General features: G+C 37.9%; 1 protein-coding gene across 1 annotated transcript; it reads left to right on the top strand.

Moving 5' to 3' along the window:
- The first annotated feature begins 35 nt into the window (after positions 1-35).
- Positions 36-13,652, top strand: stx12 (syntaxin 12). Its single transcript, XM_082186804.1, has 10 exons — positions 36-153; positions 1,819-2,007; positions 5,825-5,894; positions 5,985-6,084; positions 6,247-6,384; positions 7,098-7,141; positions 7,274-7,379; positions 7,625-7,697; positions 10,966-11,048; positions 12,668-13,652. Exons 2-10 carry the CDS (start codon positions 1,911-1,913, stop codon positions 12,758-12,760), a joined length of 804 nt encoding a protein of 267 aa, XP_082042930.1. The 5' UTR covers positions 36-153; positions 1,819-1,910; the 3' UTR covers positions 12,761-13,652.
- Positions 13,653-23,924: the final 10,272 nt, after the last annotated feature.

Here is a 23,924-nt window from a genome sequence, read left to right as displayed (position 1 = left end):
TTTCTTTAAATCCCAGTCTAGTAGGATGTTGGTGTGTGTGTGTGTTTATGTACCCAGTTGTGCTATCACGTGCTCTTGAAGGCTCTGCCCCTTAGCGGAAGTACAAAGTGCATCAGACCGGAAGTCCCGAGTAAGGAGCGGCCCTGAACTCAAGTAAGATCATTATATGTATTCCTTAGAATTCATAAAAACAACGCAATGACTGGTTTAATATATGTTCGGAATGGACATGAAAACGCCTTTAGATGTCAGACTAGGCTAAATGCGGATGGTATAATGCAGCATTATTATGTTTTTGTGTCAGTTTATTTATGCTAATACTAGGGTGTTGTTTTGTGCTTTAACGGGTTTTTGTTTGAATTGTAGTTTTCTGTGGTATTTGAGAGTAAACCAGTCTGTTGACTTTTTATAAATAAAACCTAATCATTTTATCATGTTACAAAAGTTTCCAGCGGTGTTTTACGTCATTAAAGGTGTTTTAGTTAGTTAGCTCTCCAGCTTAGCTTTCACTGTATTGGTGTCAGTTTCTCTTTAACATAGTTTTATGTTCACCTGAAAATAAATAAACGACACAGTCATGTCTAGTAAAATAACGTAAATGACCATTAATTGTTTCTACCGCCTCTTTAAGTGTTCTATGTAATATTATGCTGGTCATTTACATATATCATGATCTTATTTAAGTATTTAATCGTTCATAAATTAACGTAACGTTACTCATCTGCCCAAAGTAACGGTAATAGTGCTATAAATGGACTTTTCCTGCATGTTTTACTAAACTGAGTGTGATACTGGTGAAACATACTTGTTGACTGCAATATGAGTAAACAGTTTAACACTAACGTTACATTGTGTCTAAATCATGTTTTGAGATGAAACTATGAAAATGTAATATCATGAACGAATATCATGAATATCAAAAACGATCACAGTATTATTGATATAATGTGCTGTTAATGTTAAGTCTTATGCAGTTTTTGTTTGCATTTAACATTAAAGTAATAACATTTACAACGACGGATGAATTTTACATTAATTAAAAATGTTGGTGGGGTGACTCTAAACATAACTTCTAACAAACTACATCTTTAAAAAAAAGTGACAAATGTATATAAAACTATTTCAACCTTTAAACCATTTAAAATAAAAGGTATGATAAATAATTATAGGTATTTTATCTGTGCATAAAATTTCGGCCCGGTTTTCGCATTGGTCTGAACAAAAACTTTCTGAACAAACTTTTCTGAAGAAAAAAACAGAGAAAACACTAATATAATTTATTCATTCATACATTCATTCATATAATTTCCCTCAGCACTCGCAGGTAAAGGTTTTCAAAGGTTGTAGAGGTTGTAAAACCTCTTACTCCTTCCACCATGTTTTCACACAAAACACAACGTAAAAAGTATTACTGTGACTTTTTCAAATTGTGGAAATCAAATACGGTTTTAATGATAATTAAAATAGGAACAGATAACCGCTGGGAATTTTTTCATAGTTTTTCATCAAACCAGTAACCGTTTCATCCCTAATCATGTTAATGTGTTTCATGTGTGAGACTGTTCATTAAATTTTTCGAAAGTTATTCAGTCAGTATGTACTACAGTTTGTAGGCTTTAAGGTACACACTCGTACTGTGATCTGGGCTGTTTAATATCATGTTGTGTTTTATCTGGTTATCTATTCTTATCATCACTGCCACCGAGCATGTAAGGTGACATTACACACTGTTCCTTATACTAGTTAAAGGCACAAGGTGGCTGCAATGATAAGGCATTATAGCGTGTAATGTTATAATTGCTGTTTCTCTGTCCGCAGCATTTTTAGGCACTGACATATACTTCCTGCTGTAGTTTCATCCGCCCTTTCTCCCGAGACATCCATCGGAGCCAGCAGAATATCCTGCAGTCATGTCGTATGGAAGGACAGAGCAGCGCGTCCCACCAAAAGACTTCATCAGCCTCATTCAGACATGCAGCTCCAACATTCAAAAGATCACACAGAACAGTGAGTGTCTGTCTGAAGATTGCTGGATCTGTGTCGGTTATTACTGTGTGATGTTGATCTGAAAGTGCTAGTTAGTAGCAATTCATCTAAAGATACCACCAGGGAGTATATCAGATACATTTGACAACATAGAGAAAGGTTCATGATGATTAAGGTCTGCATAAAACCGTTAAAGGATGCATGTTGTGTATAAAGGTAGGGACACACCAAACCGACAGCAAAGAACTAGCGCTGATGTAAGCCGACTGTGTTGTCACCTCGCGTCACATGCGTCGGGGCAAAAAATCTGTGCTTAAACTAGGGCTGGGCGGTATATCGAGTTTGTACGATATATCGATATACTTTTTTGAAACTATGTGGAATGAGGCAATACTAGTGGTGCACGATATATCGGCCGCCGATATGGTCATTTTTTTACACATCGGTATCGTTCTGATGTCAAAATAGGGCCGATGTGAACAGGCCGATAATCATTCCTGTGTATTTGACGTGTGAAGTTGAAGATGAAGTTGACGATGCTTACTCGCGATCTTCGCAGTAGTGAACGCGCCTGAGAGAAATGCACATTTCATACGGATGACATAAGCAGAGAACAGTCTGTTTTCTTTCGTTTTGAATTGTTCTGTTTAAAAGTACACATTCAAAGCTTTCTATATGTCTCAGGTCTGTGAGGCAAGTAGGCTACCGTATACGCTGAATTTCAGTTCATTTATGAGACAAGCTCCAGGTTCACGCGCCGGCTCCTCTAATGTCGTGATTAAATATTGTCTACTATATTAAATCCAGGCAATTGGTTCATGAAACATTGATTAAATTTGATTCGAATATATTCAAAAACATTGCTTGATATTTGATACCCGTTCGAATTTGATTTTTCTCAAAAGTGACAGCCCTAGTATCAGGCAGAATGTAGTTATATGGTCATAATAGGAATTGCAAAGAACAGCAGTCGTCTTGCCGAACAGTCCAGTTTGGCTCAATCCATATATTTGGCGACATAGAATTTAAGCTAACGTCCTTCGGGCTATGCACGTACACTTCCAGCCCGGGTCAGTACCCTATACAGTATCGATCGGCTGCAGCTTGCTTTTACTCTAAAGTCTTGATGTATTGTCACCCTAGTAAAAAAAAAACAGCCTATGTGGAGGTGGAAAAATATCTTCCTTGAGTGATAAGAAGAGTTTCGTTTCACCATTGAATGGATGAAAAGCACGCTAACAATTAAAATATCCACTGTAGCTGCAGCCCAACTTTATTCTAGCCTACATGTACGTACACGTAGCAAGTGTTCAGCGTGTGTTGACGTGAACCATGGACATAATTGAACGTTTATGCACTGGGATTTTGTAGGGATTCACTTAATATATCAGAGATTGCTGAGGGGTGTTTATAAATATCTGGGAAATTTCTGGATGTTTCTTAATGACAGAGGTTAGGTACAGAGCAGCCTACACAACCGTTGAACTAGGCTGGAGGCGGAAATTCAACAGCACAGTTTTTCAGCATTTGTCAATCTCACCATTTAACCCAATGAGCATGTTATACAAAACTCTCAGACATTGACATTGCCTATTCATTGCCTTTTCATCCTTATTCATAGTGTGAATTCAGGACACACTTGTATCCTTTATACAAATTATTTTTTTTATAAATATAAATGTTTTCTTCTGAAAATCTGATGACATATTTTGCACACAGGTAAAGGTGCCCAATATAATTTCTGAAGATAAATAAAAAAAAAAAAATAAAAAAAAGTGTTTTGGAAAATAGCTCTTTATTTGATTATCATAAAAATGTGTTTTCTATACAGAGATATCGACATTGGTATCGGCCATAACAGCAATATTAATATCGGTTATTGGTATCGGCCACAATTTTCACATCGGTGCATCACTAGGCAATACCGTTTATATCGATACAGTAGTTTGATACGAGCACATCTGAAAAATAGCAGACGCAGTGTGAGCTCCTGAAGTGAAAGTACATAGTACAATTTGTCCTAATCAAGCTTATATTAAGGGCTTCAAAATAACTGGTAAGATATAGTTAACAAGTTTAAAGCAGCTTACCCTGTCAGATGCTCTGACAGATACTGTTGCTGACTGACAGATAAATACTTGCGCTGTTTAATGCATTTGAGATGTGGTACTTTAATTAGTGCTTAACTTACATTTCACAGGTATATTCTCCACCTGTAAATGTTAGAAGGTCAAACAGATGTCCATTTCACTGTCAGGAAAGGACGAGCCTTCTGCAAGTGAATCTCCGCTAAAATTCCAGTTTCCGTGAATGGAGCTTTGCGTGATTCCGCCGAACAGACGGAGCACAATAGAATAGTAGGGCAATCATTTATAAACAAAAGGATTATTTTTGTTTTTAGATTGTAATGTTACTATGTTAGAATGTAATGTGATTTTAACCACCTTTTTGCACATAATTGCATAGCCTACATTACATTCACTATATTTGTTTCCATATCCTTCAATATCAAGATTTTAAATAAATACAGATTTTCTTTATCCAAATAGAAAAACGTAGAAAGTACGGAGATATGTCGTATATCGCCATTTAACCAAAAAATACTGAGATATGATTTTTTGGCCATATCGCCCAGCCCTAGCTTGAACATAACGAAAGGACTACAGCCAGCTGTCAGCTTGCACGCATTGTTCTGTGCCTGCGTTTAAAGGAGATAACTGTCTATTTAAGCAGATATATTGGTCTATATTCATCATTAAAAAAGGGAAAGCGAAACAAAGACTGCAGATATACAAACCAAACCATAAACAAAGCAGTGCTTGCTCACTCCGCTCATGTTATTATGAAAATATTTGCGCATTGGAATGCTCAGGTAAGATGACTTAAAATTAGATCAGCCTTCTGTCTGTGCGTCATGATTTCATCACTTTTTCTCTTATTCTTGTGCACTGATTTGTTCGCTAAACTGAACAGCCAATCAAGAGTTCTCTCTCTCACTGACGCCGATTCTACATGAAAAAACTGCATCTTACTAGAGCCAACGGTGCAGAACACACGAAAAAATGAATTCGGCCGATGCTCAAAAATGGCCCGATGGCTGACCATCGGCTTGGTGTGTCTCTGGCTTAAGAATGAGAATGAAAATTGGAAAATAACAAATAACTGAAGTGGAAGATGATTATGAAGTTGAATTTTTTTAAAGAAGTCTTATGCTTACCAAGGTATTTGTTTAATAAGATAATAGAGAAAAAAAAGTAATATTGTAAAACATTATTACAATTTTAAATGATATAATTTTCTATGTGAATATATTTTAAAATGTAATTTACTCTTGCAATGTCAAAGCTGAATTCTCATCAGCCAGTCTTACAAAGTATAAATGCATTATTAATGTTACTGTCACTGTTCACTGACACAATTTAATGCATCCTTGATGATTAAAAATATTAATTAAAAAAACTCTTGCTGACCCTAAACTTTTGAATGACAGTAAATAAGTCATTCTTGAATAATCTCTGAACTCTTGAGATGATTGTTTTAAATAAGAATTTCAAAATTAATTGTGATTTTTTTTTTTTTTTTACTTTTTTTTATTGGGAATTAAATGGGATTTTATTTCTTACTAATAAAGAAACTGGAGTCAGTTTGTATTTTGCTTTTACTTTTTTTTTTCTCCATGCACAAAATAATATTTCTTCTTGTTTTGTATTTCTGTTTTAATGTGAAATTTGATTTATACATTTGTAAAATAGATTTAGTCCCTATTTGTCTTCTGTGAGAGACCTGCATTGACTCTACACAGCCTGATTTTAGAGTAACTTTGTGTTTTCTACATTAGCGGCTCAAATCAAGAGCATGGTAAACCAACTGGGAACAAAACAAGACACCAGTGAACTGCGTGAGAGACTGTGAGTGTTTAACTCTTGATTTAATTATAGCTGTGCACTTCCTGTTCCTCTTGTGCACTTGTATTCTCAGTATTTGTGATTTGTATACAGTCAGCAGGTGCAGCACTACACAAACCAGCTGGCCAAAGAGACCAACAAACACCTGAAAGACCTTGGCGTACTCTCTCTACCTGTCTCCCTGTCTGAACAGGTGCGTTTGAATGTGCAGGCTCACATGTTAACCTTCAGAGTAATGTTCACATGAAGCCTAAGGAAATTAAAATTAAAATGAGAAGGTCAGTTTAAAGGTGTTGTTGAATAATCTATTTTCTGAATCGTTTGGTTAAAATCATTGATTTCCATCTTTAAACAGAGACAGCAGAAAATCCAGAAGGACCGGCTGATGAATGATTTCTCTGCTGCTCTCAACAACTTCCAAGCAGTGCAGCGTCGAGCCGCGGAGAAAGAGAAGGAGTCGGTGGCCAGAGCCCGAGCAGGGTCTCGCCTCTCTGTAAGATATACTTATCGGTCCTTTAAGATTAATGTTTCCACATTAGCTCTGATCCAAAACCTTGTGAAACATCTCCATAGGTAGCTAGTTAGGGCAGAAACCTAAGTGACACTGTCATTCATGATCGCCATGCAAACACTGCTCCACATGTGAATCGCACAAGGCTTGACTACATTTGCATTTGTTTGCAATAGAGCCTGACGTTAGAATTTTGATAACTTGAACCCAAAAATACCTTACAACAGGGTTAGAAATTAACAGGGACTCAGGGCAAAAAATGTCATCAAAATGAACAAGAGCAGGTACATTTAATAAGGTAATCATAAAAATTACCTTACAAAGGTAAAAAATGGCCCTAGAAATCAATCTCAAGGGGCAAATATTGCTCCTTATTGGAAAAGCTAATTTCTTGCCCTACACACAAATATTTGATTGAAATGGATAATTTCTATAAAGTCTTTTACTAAATAAATTATAATATTTGAGATCAAACATTGTGAAATCATTCATTGTGTTATGGTACACCTACTTCACACCATTCAAACAATACCCAGTGGAAAAAAATAATTCTGCCCTTTTTTGTGTGTGCAGAATATACTGACTCAGTAAAATGAGTTGCTGATGCTGACCAGTTATTGATGTTTAAAATATTAATAAAGTATTCTTCAGTATATAGTTAAGTTGAAGTGCTTTTGTGTTGTGATTTACTTTAGGTTGAAGATGGAGGTCATGAAGAGCAACTCGTCTCCTTTGATAAGTATGTCTCAGATATTCCCTGATTATGAGCTCCCAGCACTGAGTCAAAGCATAGCAGTTGAAAACATTGTCTCTGTGTGTGTGTGTGTGTGTGTGTGTGTGTGTGTGTGTGTGTGTGTGTGTGCGCGGGCAGTAATGATGACTGGGGTAAGACCACCATACAGACAGAAGATGTGGCCATAACAGAGGAGGACCTGGAGCTCATTAAAGAAAGAGAAACTGCCATTCGACAACTTGAGGTTAGTTCCTCTTTTCCTGCCAGCACTACCTGTTTTTTGTTTTTTGTTTTTTTGCCTATTCAGTGTCAGTTTAAAACTAAAGATGCTGCACATAAATATGCAAACTAACCTCTTAAGACACTTGGACAATCTGTAGCTGTCATTGTACACTACATTTACCCTGTTTACACCTGCTGTTTTTTTGTGAAGTTACGTGTTTGTGCTGTCATCTGTAATTTTGCTCATTACCTCGTCTGTTATTGCAGTCGGACATCTTGGATGTGAATCAGATTTTCAAGGATCTTGCTGTGATGATCCATGATCAGGGTGAAATGATAGGTGAGGACAGTCTGTCTTTAATCTATACTTCTGAACACTGCTGTAATTTTAATGGGGATATTCAACCAAAAATGAAAATTCTGTAATTTATTCATGTAGGGCTGGGCGATATGACCAAAATCTCATATCACGATATAAGTCATCTCATATCCCGATAACGATATATATCACGATATAGTACCTTTTCTGTAAATTCAATCAATTAATAGTTTAAATATTTACCACATGGAAAATACTTTCTTTTAATATATATATAAACTAAAAGAATATATATATATGTACTCTTTCATATGTGATCATTTTTCTCCCTTTATTTAGAACTTCAGGGCAAATGTTTGATTAAGAATGTAGAAATATAAAATATGAATGAAATATAAAAGCCCAACATAAAATATTGATATATAAAATGCCAAATGTAAACATTGTACTTTCAAGTTTAAAATGTAGCAGCAATCAGGGCTCTGAATCTGTTCAATGAACAAAAACAAACGAACAAAATTTTGACAGGAACATAACCAGAAAAGGAAACAAAATCTAATTTAATCGTTCTCAGACACACTTATTTGAAAAGGCCATTAACCGGTTATTAACATTATTTGATCATTCTGTTAAATATTTTAATTTGGCAGTCAACCAATCATTAATTCAAATAGTAGGCTAGGCTACTGTGCAAATGTGATATTGACGCATAGCCAATATCAACGTGAGTGAAATGCCCACGCTCAGCTGTCAAGTCATAGGTAGCCTAAGTCGCAATGGCAAGTTTTCCCGAGGATGTATATGCTACTGTATATGTCACCAAATGTCAAACAATTAGGCCTACATTTCAGTGAAAATGAATAGCAGGTAATATGCAACTTTTTGTTTTTGAAACCAGCGAAAATTGCAGGATAGTGTAGAACATTGATTCAAACAATGTCACATCACGCACTTAAAGCTCTTCTGTAAACGGAGGAAACAGAATAAAACTAAATATATAAAACTAATATATAGGCCTATACGCAAAATATAGGCTATTTCACTTAAATAATTACAGATTAACAAAACGAAAGGAACATTTTTGCTGGCCTCGGTTCATGCAAAGGGATCCAAAGTTCACATAGAGGAAACCGAGACGGCAGAAAACGGCATCGTGCTTGTTTTCTGTATTTTACAAAAACTATACAGTTTTGAATAATTTTGTTGTTGTTGCTTCTATCCGTATGACTATACGGAGTAACAGGTCCCTCAGAAGGACAACAAATTCTGTGATCGCGCCGACGCCTCACACGCGCACACGTTCTAGCATTGCTAACTTGACATCGCAGCATGTTCATTATCAAAATAAAATTGTCAACCAAACATATATAGAAAGTTAACCAAACCATGTCCATGCTACAGAGGTAGCCCCTCGTTTAGGAACGATCTCCTCGGTTTGTCTTGGCTGGTTCTTCTCCTGCTCGGAGCCACCCGGTTCTGTCTCCCCTTCACTCGCCATTATTCACGTTTCTGCCTGCGTCCCCGTGGTTGCGTGTAAGATTGCAGTCATCCAAATGATGAAAAAGTTTTGTCGTAAACAATGTTTTTTGCAACACCACGATATAAACGATAGAGCATAATATGAAACAATATACTTTTTATATCGTCCATAGGATATGTATCGTCATATCGCACAGCCCTATATTCATGTATTAATCACACATCTGTATGACTATTCCATGGAACCAAAAGGTGAATTTTTGATAAACGTATTGGCTGTTTTGTCCCATGTTTCGTCCCAAGGATGCAAAAGCACCATAAAAGTGTCAGACCTAATGTCATATGGGTTTGGAATGACATGATGTGTGATTAAATGATGAAAGAAATTTTAGGATATTAGCCGTGAAATTTGTTCTGCAACTGAAATCTGCAACAGGTTAAACCTATACATTTTTAAGGTTTTGAGTAATGTTTATTTGTACATATCTCTATCATCATTAGATTATGTTTTGACCCTTACAATAAAACCTTCTGAGCTATGATCATAAAACGAAGTCATTAAATAACCTCTTATTAAGACATACAGCCATGGCCAAAAGTATTGGCAGTGACAAATGACGTGTTTCGCAAAGTTTGCTTCTTCAATATTTGTAGATAATTTTTTCACGTTTCTACGGTATACTGGACAACAATAAGCATTTTGTAAGTTTTAAAGTTTTTTTTTTTTTTTTTTTTTTTTTTTTTTTGCAAAAACATTCAATATATGCAAAGAGTCAGTATTTACAGTGTTGATCCTTGTACTTCATAACCTGCTATTCACTCTGGCATGCTGAAAATCAGCTTATATGTCAAATCCTGACTGATGGTGGTGCATTCTTGCCTTATTAGTGCTCAGAGTTTGTGGACTTCTGCTCGTCCACTCCTCTTTTTCAGCACTGACCACAGCTTCTCTGTGGGATTAAGATCAGGGGAGTTTCCTGGCCACGGATCCAAAATTTCAATGTAATGATCTCCAAGCCATCTGAGCCAACTCTTGCCTTGTGATATGCTCCATCATGCTGGAAAATGCATGGATCATCACAAAATTGCTCCTGGATCGTTAGGAGAAGTAGCTCTTGAGGATGTTTTGATACCATTCTTTATTCATGGCAATGTTTTTGGGCAGAATTGTGAGAGTGCCCACTGTCTTGGATGAAAAGCAACCCCACACATGTATGGCCTCGGGGTGCTTCACTGATGTGACGACACAGGACTCATGGAAGCATTCACCGATTTTCCAGATGTCCCAAACAGAAGGAAGGGGGCTTCATCAGAGAAAATAACTTTACACCAGTCCTCTGCTGTCCAATCCTTGTACTTCCTGCAGAATTTCTGTCTACCCTTGATGTTTTTCTTGGAGAGAAGTGGCTTCTTTGCTGCCCTCCTTGATAACACACAATGAAGCTCTTTGCAATTATTTAAAATGCATTTGATCACTCTGCACAATAATCTAGAAACAGTGTTAATCAACACACAACAACGGAAGCAGCAAACTTTGTGAAACACAAAATTTGTATCACTGTCACGGCTGTATTATTGGGCAATATAGAGTGACAACTGATATTTATATGCATTTTATGCAAGTAGTTTTTTATACTTTTATAAAGATCTCATTGATTTACATCAACCACGTTTGTGCCACTTTCAAAGCATCTGAATCATGAAATACACTTACATCTTTTATGTTAATTATGGAAACTGAGTATGTTTAACATCAGGTTGTCAGCTTGTAATCTCTAATCTAAATGCAAGTAAATGTGTGTGGTTACAGATAGCATAGAGGCTAATGTGGAAAGTGCAGAAGTGCATGTGGAGAGAGGAGCTGAACAACTACAGAGAGCAGCTCAGTATCAGGTACAGTATTACACTCTCTCTCACACACACACGCGCACGCACACAAAGACAGCTATGGTATTTTTTAAATACCATACATGCATTCTCAGTTAGAGGGGGGGGGGGACACAATGCTTAATCATAAAACAGATGTACAATAACATTACGATGTCCAGCAATCGATTTAAATAGTACATTGGTTGGGTTTAAGTGGTCGTTCAATGAGGCCTTTTATATGTTGATCCGACTTAAGCATGTATTTTAGTGGTCCAGGGGTAGAACTTTTGCCAAGCGTGTCAGATGTTCTGGGTTCTAATCCGCACTCATATAGTTTCTCATCAAAACTGATTGTTTTTCAGTGGTTGTATATCAGGCAGGGACTCTTTGTGTGCATTTTGTTTTGTAATTTCACCGGAACGAATAGAGAGTTTCTCCACAACGGATTGAAGCGTGCGTCCGAGTGAAGACTGTGCGCGAGCCAGAAACAAACATAGTATACGCGCCACTGATCGTAGCGGCAACGAGCACTTTGATCAGTTGATTTAAAAATACAACACATTTCAGCGCTAGATCGTCTCTTATTTAAAAAACGAACGAAATGAATGCTCTGCTAGTTAACTGAAGATGTTTTGTTTATTTGTATTGGTACATTCGTGCCGCGAGATGTTTCAAAAGTGGTGGGGACAATATCGACCTTAGAAAATAGTGGTGGGGACATGTCCCACCTGTCCCACCCGCAAATTACGCCTATGCATTTGAGTGCAAGTCTCTGTTATAAATCATAAAAATCAGATCAAATAGCACTGACGTGGAAACCATGAGAAACATTGTGCCATGAATGAACAAGTTAAAGAAGGCATTTCATACCACAAATCACCAACATTCGCCATGGATTTAATGTAGTAATGCTAACTGTAACCATGGTATTGTGGCAGAAATAGTCCAATGTATTTACATTATTTATTTCAGGGTTCATGCAACCTTTTGAGAGTGAAATTCAAGCACTTTTCAGGGACTTTCAAGTGCTTCACACTTTTTCTAGCACTTCAAAGCCCTAAATATTATCAAGTTTAAATGTAATTTCAATGTGATGACCAAAAAATGTTGGCCTATAACCAGTAGATGGCAGCAGAGGAGCACGTATTGGCTTATTAGCCAATTTTTCCATACGTTATGCTTTGAAATTTATATTTAGATATTATGAAATCCATATTATAAAATATCAAGTCATCAAGAAATAAACTTTTGATAAGGTTTGACACTTTTGTACTGAAGTATGAAGTAGGAAAAGTCACAAAGTCTCATGAAAAGCAAAAAAAAAGTCTTCAAATTGCGAAAAATTACCGCAAGTGTAATTTTTTAGTGATTAACAATCCCCCCACCCCCCTCTGCACTACCAAATCAGGTGGCTCTACCATCTGTAGAACTTAGTGGCACCAGTGCTAGTCTGGAGGCCTGCAACGCCTGATACAAACTTTAATGTAAATTAGAGTTTCGATTTAGGGCAAATGGATTCACTTATTATTGACTGTTTGTTAATGTATAACAAAATATGTAGCAGCATGGCAGGATCTAAAACTATGCATGTTGCATACATTCTATTTGATGATAATGACAATATTTTCTTTCCATCACTGTAGCAAAAGTCTCGTAAGAAGATGTGTATCCTGGCAGTGGTCCTTTCCGTAGTGATCATCATCATCAGCATTGTTATCTGGCAGTATTCCAAATGAAGTTCCTTCCTCTACCCTTCCCCCTTTTCTCTCATTTCTTTAATTTATTTTCTTGCTTGCAAATCCACTGCCATCCACATGTGAAGGGAGGTCAATGGCTCTCAGCAGCACCTGTAGGTCCATTTCTGTAGGTTTGCAGGGTTAGATACAGTATGAAGTGGCTAAAGCGAATGTAACATTCCCTAGCCTCTCTATTCCAGCCCTTTAGTTCGTGATGAAGAAGGAATTAGCTCATGGATGTGGTGAAAAAAAAGAAAAGTGATATAAGATTATATTTAGATTCTTGTGATACATTTCTAGCACTAACACTACTTTACATTTCTTAATAAAACCAGGTTATTTCATTTTGAGATAAGGTGTAAAATGGCATTTAATGACTGAATTGTTTGTTTTTACATCTTACTGTAATATAATTTTGGCTTTAGATGTCTTGTATAATGTACATTTCAAATATGTCAAAGTTTTCAAGTCACTCCAAAGGTTAACAGCAAATTGCTTAGATGAGCTGCAGAATTAATCGTGCATTGTTGTTGATACCATATAACAGTAGACCAGAAGAATTGCAAGTATGAAGCAGCAATGATACCTAAAGCTCAAACATCTCTGAACTTCAGTTTCAATACTGTTACTGATGTAAAAGCATAGGTTTATTATGCAGGTCTATTAATCATATAGCTGTAAATGTGTTGTATAAGCACTTGTAATCAATATTATGGCTGAAACAGATTTGTATATTTCAACATGAAAAGTCTGCACAGTACATTAAAATTATGTAAAAAGAATTGCACCCATACTTTTAGAACATGCAAAAATGAATGTCTTTTTTTCTTTTTTTAAAATTGATTTATATGACTGCTATGAGTACATGAGTAAAGAAACATGTCTTAATCAAGTCTGCCTTCCTGATTCTCTTTTCTAATTATTCTAGCCACATTTAGCAGTGGTGAAATGAGCACTGTGAATGTGACCAGTCAGGACATGCTATGTATTTCAGAAAGTACACAGTGTACGGTATATCAGCCCAGCATTCACTGCAGTCTTTTGATTGGCTTTGGTTGTGTGGGCTAATTAAAGTTTAGGGCTTTTATTACCCTTTAGGCTTACCTTTAAAAATAGCAGAATATTAAACTTTGCCGGGCAACTAGTGTCCCACATTGTTTTTGCTATGGACATGAGAATAGGTTTCAATTAAAAAAATTCTTTACTTTTCCTTTAATCCTCCCTTATCGGGCTTATGCGTATTTTGAGCACTTCTTGCGTTGTTTTTGCCTTTTCACGATGACCCTCTTAATTTAGTCCTAAATTGTAAGTCGCTTTGGACAAAAGTGTCTGCTAAATGACTAAATGTAATTGTAAATGTAATGGGATAATACTTAATCCGGGATATTCATCTGATGGGCAATAAAATAAGCCAACCAAAAACAACCGGTGGGTAAATTATAGCAACTGCACAAAAAGTGCTTAACCACTTTGACCACCATGGTAACCTCATATCAATTCCCTGATCTTGTGTTTCACAAAAAAAAAAAAAAAAAAGAGTTGCTATGTACAGTCAGACATGCATGCTTACAATAGAAATATTAGACTCAACAGCAGATGTCAGTGTTAAACAAGTTTTTGGGGGTTTAAGACATTACCTCTACTGAAGCTATATTCCTTAGTACTGGCTAAGTCTTTTGTTTGTGTGTTGAGCACTCTATTTAGAATTGTTACTTTTATGTACGTGTAGTTTGTTACCAAGTAAACTGCTACCAATGTGATGCTTTTAGAACTCCTTCCAACAAAGTTCAGCTTTCATCTGGGCCTGAAATAGTCGCATCAGCATAACTCTCAGAATTAAAAACACATGCATAAACCGTGGCATTTAACAAAATGACTAACCTTTAGTTCTCCTCATCATCTGACTCGATATTAGTCTGACTGAGCCTCTGCTTGAACCCAGAAATCATGATGGATGTGTTGCTCACATTCTGTGGTGGAACAGTCAGCGGTTAATGCCAAGGAGCAGCTTGCCCTTTGCAGATAAATAACTGATGGTTATGAAAACACTGAAGAGTTTTATTATATAAATGCTGTGTTATGCTGCTCTTTGTTGTCAGTGAATTATGACGTTCACAAAAAAAGACGTAATTAATCTGCAAACTATCAGTTTATGTATGTCCAATGTGATTATTTTGGATGAACATGATCACAGATCGAAGAGCATGGCCATATGTCAAGTCATGTAAAGTTAGCAATTATGAACGTGGTAAAACATTCAAATGAGGCAAAATACTGGGCCTGTGAATGGACGGTACAGCAGGGGAAATTCCTTTCTTGGTTACACACCACTGTCTGCCACAGGGAAGACCTTATTCAACCTTGTCTGAGATTTCCCATCAGTACTGCTCATGTCCCTCATTTCATGCTCCCCATAGCTGGGCTGCATCCTCAAACGAATCCTGGAAATGGCGTGGGATTCATCAGGCTGGATAATGGGTATGGATACGGTTCAAGACTTTGATATTCGGCTCTCCTCATGTGCATCTGTTGCTTAATCTGGCTCCAAACCTCCAGCTGAGCTGTCACCATGAGCCTAGAGTGCTCACTTTTTTTTATCTTTTTCAGTGAGTGGACCAAGAACATCAGGCTTGTCTTTTCTGGAAGGTCAGTACATAGTATTTAGGGCTGAGTAGTTCCTCTAAGGTAGTAAACAGACAAGGGCTGCTTTCTCCTTCACAATCAATTCTAGTTCAACACTGGTATCAAACTTGTCCAAATACTATGTATGATAAAAAGATATTTTCTTCAAGTCTGAAAAAAGAAAAAAAGAAAAGTTGTTGGGTTGTCGCAATAGTCTTACCGCTTTTCCACTGGGGCTGGTACAGAAGTCGGTTCCTCTTGTACCGAGTTGTGCTTTTCTATACAAAAACCCTGGAAGGGTGCCCAAATCCTGATTCCGAACTGGCCACAAAACATTGCTGGTCTCTAACAAGGGAACCCGTGACCTAGGTGGTTAGAGCTTTCACAACAGACCAAATCAGTGGAAACATGAACCAGTAGTATGTTGTGTCATAAAGTGGCATGAAAGAAAATGGGTTCTTCAGCATCCATGTAATTTGTCTGATCACCATCTTTCTGATTATAATAATGGCCAAGCACAACTTATGTGAAGTTCACAACGTAATTTCGGGAGGAGTGAACCCATCTAATCTTTCAATTAACTGCCAGAGCATATAAGCAGCCGCTCACCTTGCTGTGGCATCAGCTGTTTTGGCATCCCTCCACCTCCACAACTCCACCAACATCATTTAGGTATCTTGCTACCATACTCATCATCCGAGCATTACTAGTCCCACTGGGGGGTATATCTAAGCTCGAGTTGAAGCTGCTTCCTCGAGCCCCTCCACTGCGGACAGCAAGCCAAATACGCTTAACCTTATTAGCTTAAAGATTATATGGGCAAAGGAACTCGTGAATCTGCACTTGACGTGTACCTGCAGTCTTGTGACCTTCTTCATGCACATCTGTGAAGTCCACGAGACTGAAGTCAGGGTTCCTCGTATGTGGCCAGTGCTCTACAGAGTTTAGCTTCAGCCCTAATCAAAGTCACATGAACAAGCTAATCAAGGTCTTGATAGTTACTAGAAAATGACAGATAGGTAAGTGTGTTCAGTTGTTTGAACTAAACTCCCTGCGTCGGACCCTCTGACCCTCCAGGTTTGGATTTGAAGAACCCTGCTATAGGTTGCAGGCTGACTCTGAAGGGTGTTCAGGAGTGCCTTGTTTATGGCTGCTATGCATTCTCATTACGGCAGACATACTGCTAGTCATTTCCTCAAGTTCATTTGTGTGTTTGGGTACACTGAGAAGCTAAGACAGATCAAGAAGGATATTTGGGAATCTTATCTATAGTGGTTGGGATAATTGTTCTACCTGGTCGATAATGCGGCGCGATATGGCAAATATCAGCAGCATGCACATTACAAGGTTGTGATCAGTGACATCACTTTGCAGTAGAATATCTATATCAGTAGGACTGATTCTGTGCAATATAATTAAATCTAGTGTATGATTAAGACAATGAGTGTGTCTAGTGATGTATTGCGTGACCCCAAAAGGGGTTTAGTAAATCTGTAAACGCAACCCCTAACGCATCATTTGTATTATCTGAATGTTAAAATCTCTGACAATCAATGCTTTGTTGACGTTGTCCAATAGGTGTACTACACACGCACTTCTATCAATTAAGTGGGTAGAACAATGACTGTGATTTGAGGTTTGACTTACTAGTCATATGGTCTGTAGCGTCTTGGAGATATTGTCAAACAGAAGATCTGCTCCGATTCTGCTAGAGTGCAGGCCATCAGCACGATAGAGCCTAGGTCACTCCCAGAAAAGATTCCAATTATTTACAAAGAGCAGTTCCTGTTCATTACACCATGACCTTAACCATTAATTTAGAGCAAATAATCTACTGAACCTTTCATGTCCTCCTTTGGAAGCAGTCTGGACACAATGATCCTCGTCGCGAGTGATGTGCAGAATACCGTCTTGTTCAGTCTCCTCCCTCTTCAGAACCTCCGTCTGCCGCAGCCTGATGACGTTCACCCCCGTGTGCAGCACGACAGCTCCGATGCACTCGTCACCATTTAGGGTTGCAAGTACCTGCGTAGTGACATGGAGAACACGAGCACCAGGAAAGCAGTGACTTACCACACCTTACCTTTAGCTGAGGGAGCGTGGACACGCCGAACTATGGAGTCACCGATGACCACAGTGTTGCGTTCCATCTCGAGAAGAGGGGCGAAGTGGTTCCGGGTAGAGATCTTGAAGATTAGGGGCGGCAGAGGGGGAGAACTTCTCGTCCGGGCCTGGCTCGCACCTTCTGCTGCTGAAGCACCCAGGGTCCATGGTGTGTTGGTGCCTGAGTGAAGGACACCCGTGACCCAGGATGATTGCGTGACTGAATGGAGAAAAAAAAATCTTGGAGAAATCAGGCTCAGTCGAAGGGCCAGTCATCAACATTAGTTTCACAAGGAGCAAAACAACAACAACATGTGAATACAAATATTTATGGGTGTTAAATAAACGCTTTCGAAATTTGGCATTGAAACTTTAATTATGTAGATTATCACAAACTGCAGCCAATCAGCAAACAAGAAACATTCATATACATTTTTCCAATGGAAAAAAAGAACAAGAATATAACATGTTGTGTCTGAATGCTAGAACCCCGTAAATTGTTTTCATTTGAACTTCATCACTGAGAAACGCAGTTGAAAGTGGATCGGACCAAGCACCAAAACACACTTGTAGCCAATCAGCAGGAAGGGGCGTATACACTCATTAGGGGAGGTGAAATTTTGTCCGACTTGAGACAGTGCCGACGCCACGACTGTGACGTATGCTATCAGAGCAGCCGGCTGATTCATTCTGCGCAGCTTCTCCAGAGCGGCTGCACAAGCTCTGATGACGACACAGCTGTTTCACGATTGGCCGGATTCGCCGCATGAAAATGATCACGTGTGTTTCGTGTTTATTCTCACACCTTCAGTTCCACTAATGCTCACAAATCAGTTTTTTTATAACAGTAAAATCTCTTCATGTAGTTGCGATGTTATATTTAACATCACATGTTTATTAAAAATAAAACTGAAAAAAAAAAAAAACGTAGACCCCAATTCATTGATAGTAGGCTTATGTTGAACTTTATTCTTGTACAAACAGATGCTGTTATAAGCAGTACATAAAGTATTGAATGAAAATGTCTCTGAAAAGTTTGTGTATGTGACAAATATTGCATTTATTTAACTTCAGCTGTGGTAAAGTCTGCAAACGCAGTGCACTATGGGAAGCAGAAAGTGTCAGACTTCACGTCTCCGTTTTCAGCTCCTCCACGCCTCCATGCGTTGGAAAAAATTGCTTACTGCACCTTTAACCTCATTAACTTAGCATTTAGCAAGTCTCATTTAACTAACTCCATGCTTTTTTGCCTGTTCCTTAAAGACTGTTGCAATATTTTGACATTACACATTCTCTGTCATCTGTATCTTGGCCAGCAGTGCGTTTGTGGTTTTGTTTTGGCATTCTCTCTCTTTAATTGAAGTTAGTACAGAGACTAACAGTACAGCTGCACACATCTCCTGCTGCAGCGTTACATAACCAAACCACAAGTGACTTTCAGAAGTTTGGTTTGTTGTCCAGACCTTTTCATTAGAACGTTTATGTCTTGTTTCTCCCATGTGCTTTTTATTGGCACATAAACTGGCTAAGGGCATGCATTTTTGCAGCTCTGATAGGTCTTATCATGAACCCACTGGAAGGGTGTGTGAGAGGAGAGATGAAAGACAATGGGACTCCACAGAGAGCATTAGATGGGACTCCATGTTTCCTCAGTCAAGGACTTTCTGTTGTCCTCATAGCTTTTTTTGCAGTGGATTGTTGTGAGCAGAATATGGCCATCAGGACAGTAGCACATGTGATTGGTTTTATACCATAGCAATGAGATGTCTTGAATCAAATCACAGCTGCACACCCCTTAACTACACCATCACTGAAAAATCGGGAACTAAAGCATTACATGCACATATAGGAAATACATAACCTTCATTGAGGATTGGCACAACTGATGAAGAACTGACTTACAAATGAGGAAAAACGGATGCAATTTATCATAAAGTAGCTAAATAACAGTGTAACATTATCAAATGTCAAGAGAAGAGGTTAAATTCTCTGAGATTAAAATAAATGACAAAAAGTGTCTATATCAGAAAAAAGCTCAGTCCAAACTGGATGTTTAATAGCAAACATGTTGAAGATTAGCAGACAGACTGTCAGTTAATTAAGTGATTAGTGTCACAAAAGCAATTTATTTAGCATAATGAAGCATCTCCTCCATTGACATCCATGAAAAAGACCTCTTGTCTCCTTGCCAAAGTACAGCAGCATTACTCTTTTTTGTTAACCTTGAAGGATACCCCGAGGGGCTCTGTTCAGGATCACTTACAGATAGTTAGAGACAGGTGAGTTTGATCAGCATTGGAGCTAAACTCTGCAGGACAGTAGACCTTGAGAGAGTCCAAAGTCAACAAACCTTACCATAGGGTCATACAAATATGTAAGTTGATTCATTGGGAAATATGTGAACAATTTACATTTTAAATGCAAATATGAAAATAATCTTTATTAATGAACCAGGGTTAAAAGCATTGCTAGCTACCTTTCAAAATAAATGTGAGACATTGCTTGACACAATGTTAAGACAACAATCTAAAACAGACCCTAACAATAGAAAAGATATTAACTGAGGAATAAGTGTAGTACTAAAAGATTCCAGAGTGCCACATAATAATGTATTTTTCTGTTCAGTGGATTTACTAAATTACTCTATTTAATGACTATTCTTTAATCAGTTTGTGGATTTTTCATCATTACTTTTCTCCCTTTTCCTTTCATTTAAATACCCATAATGTTAAAGGGATAGTTCACGCAAAAATGAAAATTCTGTTATTAAAGGTGCTCTAAGCGATGTTGGGTGATGTCACTTCTTGTTGACGTTCGAAGTATTGTCAAACAAAACGGAGGCTAGCTCGACCCTCCCTCCTCCTCATCCCGTTAGTCGTTGTTAGGACATCTCTCCTCTAGCTAACTTCCCTCTTCATGCTTCTCTCTCCTCCACTCCCCACATCCCCCTTCATGTGCATGCGCACTAACCCCCCAACCCCCACCTCCAAATCATTCTTGTCGGTTATTGGCTGGAACACTGTTTGTTATGTTTCGTGGTCCAGGCTGGGCCAGTTTGTTTTTCTTGCCGTTTGTGGAGCCTGGGCTGTCTACAGAGACCCCTTTTTTTTTACAGTGTGTTCAGGGGACAGGCAGCTAGCGGATAGTGAGGAGATGTTTGCTGGATGTGACAAAAAAAATGTTGGCCTAAAAAACATGTGACATCGCTTTAATTACACCTTTAATTACTCACCCTCATGTCGTTCCAAACCCGTAAGACTTTCATTCATCTTCAGAACACAAATGAAGATCTTTTTGATGAAATCTGAGAGTTTTCTGTCCCTCAATTCACAGCTACGCAACTACCACTTTGATGCTTCAAAAAGTTCATAAAGAGATTGTAAAATGAATACATGTGAATTGAGTATAATCCAAACTTTTCTGAAGAGACACAATTGCTTTATATGATGAACAGGTTGAATTTGAGGCTTTTTTGAAGCATCAAAGGGATAGTTAGCTATCAATGGAGGGACAGAAAACTCTCAGATTTCATCACAATGATTCATCAAAGTAATTAATGACAGAATTTTCATTTTTGGATGAAAAAACCCTTTAACCAAAACATACTACCTGTCTGCCTAATAACATTGTTTTCTTTTTGGGGGAATGTTAATAGATTTGTTTACTGGTTACACAACACAGTCTAGTCAAACTAAACTGATTCATGATGGTTTCTCACACCCTGTCAATACACCATAATTGCTTCAGCATTTGGAATCATTAGGATTTGCAGAATCTGGTATGTGGAGTTTATTTGGATTGTTGGGATAAATCTGCCGGTGTCTGTGAGATTGGTAGGTCTTTAAAGCCTAGACCCTCACCGGAGACAGCTGGGCCGCAGACCTGTGGTGTGACTTCAGTGTGTACACAAACATGTGTTCACTGTTGTGGAGAGTTTCGATATTTTAGAGTCAATGTAGCCTGAATAGAAACACCAACGAAACATGAAAAGACTGCGTCATTTCAACTGTTGCAGTAACTGGCACTTCCTGAGAAAACAGGAGAGAGTGAATCAGGTACTGCCTGCCGAACAATGGAATGATTCTAAACATAAGTTTGATACTTATGAAGTATAAAATTGAAACATGATTGATAATTGCAATGGGATATGTGCTAATGAAAGGGATGTGTGCTGTCTATGTACATTAAAACGATTACAGCCAAGAGCAAAATGAGGAAAGGAAGAAAAACAGAACAAAATAGAGTTTGCTGCTCACGCAAGAGAGAAAATAAATGGGAGTTCCCATTGGGTTGTGTTTACATTCCAGCTGGTTGTGTCGTATTTTCCATGAGGTTCACCCGAGGATAATTGGGGGCGCAATGGGTTGCAGATGTTGGTTACACCTTTATCCTATGGGCCCCTGGGTGCCCACTCTGGTTTTGTCACTCGGCTCCACCACGCTTCAGAGGATTTAACCGACGACCTCTGACATGTCCTTCAACTGCTCCCATGCAATCCATTCACCATGTGATGATGACATAAAACACGGTTTAATCCAGTACAATATAACACTAATATGTCACAACTCAACCACCCAAACAGAAAACTGCTCATTACCTCACAATACCATATGGAATCATTTGTAAATGGTGAAGTGTTTCTTTCAGTAAGGCGTATTCACACCGAATATAAATTTTTGTTGCAAGGAAGCCGGTGAATTTTGATTGAATTTTATTTATTTTTTTGTCTTGTCATAAATACAAATTTCAGATGAGATTTGTCTCACATTTGGTGTAAGAAGGTCTTTGTCTTGACAAACCTCACAAGTTGAGGTATTTATCTTTGGATGTGGATCATCACTTCAGATGTTGGAGCTGGAAGTATCCATTTTATAAAAACAGTTGAGTTTAGAGATGTTCACAAAGTTTGGTGCATGTTAATGTTACAATGGTGCTGGTTTTAATGTAAACAGTAACATCACTCTTATGACAGTTCATAACAGACACTGGTATGTATAATATTTATTTAATTATGTAATATATTTATAATATTTACTGCAATGGTTCTATAGATGTCAACTTTCATTTCAAGTTTAAGAAAGCAATAAAGCTACATATTGGTGCTCGGTGCCTGGTCTCTTATATAGGACTGTTGTAGTTAAAATATTGCTGACTATGTAAGATGTATTAGAACCACAAAAATGCTTCTTGTCCAAAGAGTTGTCATCACCAGTATTTTTAGGAGAAAGTATAAAGTTGGTTGTCTGACAAACTTCAGCCACTCCCATGTGTCTTTCATGAAAAAATGCCAAAGAGCAACTTGATTAATTGCTGGGTGGTAAGAAGCTTGACATTGGGAGTTAATTCACTTAAGTCTCTGAATCCATTGCCTCATCAGCTGTCACGAAGTTAAGTGCTTTGTGTGAGGTTCTCAGTTTTGTGTCGGTTTGGCCCACTGCTGCAGGAACTGTATGAATCACTGTTGAAAAAAAGTGTTGCAACGGTACCATAGTCCAGTGATGGTATCAAATGGTAAGCCCATGATACTTTGATATATACCATAGTATTGAAGGATTGCAATATTCATGTACTATGGTATATGCTAGTCCAAGGTACTTAAAATAAATATGTGCAAAAAAGTATTGCCATACTTTTTGGTGCTTTTCGTTATTTTACTGCTGTGACGAGGGCAGAAGGGCATGACACAGCATATGCTGGCATTACATTGATAAAGCTTTTTTCCGAAGCGAATAATAATAGTGAGCTACTGGAATGCACTAGGGAATGCTAACCTTAGGAATAATGACATATTTGTCTGATCCCTCTATTAAAAATAAAACAAGGTGCAGACACAATGAGGCCTTTGGATCTAAGCTGTTATTAGGTTGTCTGTTGCTGTACTCGAGCATCAGTTAGGTTAGAAATCGTCATTACTGTTTCCATCCTTTACCGTGGGGAGATCAACTGTACTGAGGTGCTGATCCTCCCAGGGTGATGCCCTTTTTATATTTGGTCTCTTTTGCCATGACCCCATTCTATCTATCTATCTAGCTCTTTTCCATATCCCATTCCATTGCACTTTAACATGGATTCCCCATGGAAGCTGATCTTTAAGCTGTCATTGAATATTTTTAACCTTTTTAACCCTGCCACAACCTTTTTGTGGCAGGGGCAGATGGAAACCCAGCTATAATTTGAATACATGGGCAGCTGAATCATCTCTCTCTTTATTTTCTTCTACTATATAGGGAAATTGGATGTGTGACAACATGTGTCTAATGTTTCCATCAGAAGGTCACGATTAGTCTTGCACATGTACCTTTTTGTCTGTAATGTCTAATGAAGCTTGAGTGCACATTGTGTGAAAATAGCTATGGTCTTATCCAGCAGGACATTCCCCTCCCTTTTACTGAATGTACTTTAACATGTACACACCTAATAAGACACTAAAAAGTTGTAG

This window comes from Leuciscus leuciscus, assembly GCF_965113295.1.
Source record: "Leuciscus leuciscus genome assembly, chromosome: 12".
NCBI lineage: Eukaryota > Metazoa > Chordata > Actinopteri > Cypriniformes > Leuciscidae > Leuciscus > Leuciscus leuciscus.
This window is presented reverse-complemented; position numbering and strand designations above follow the sequence as displayed.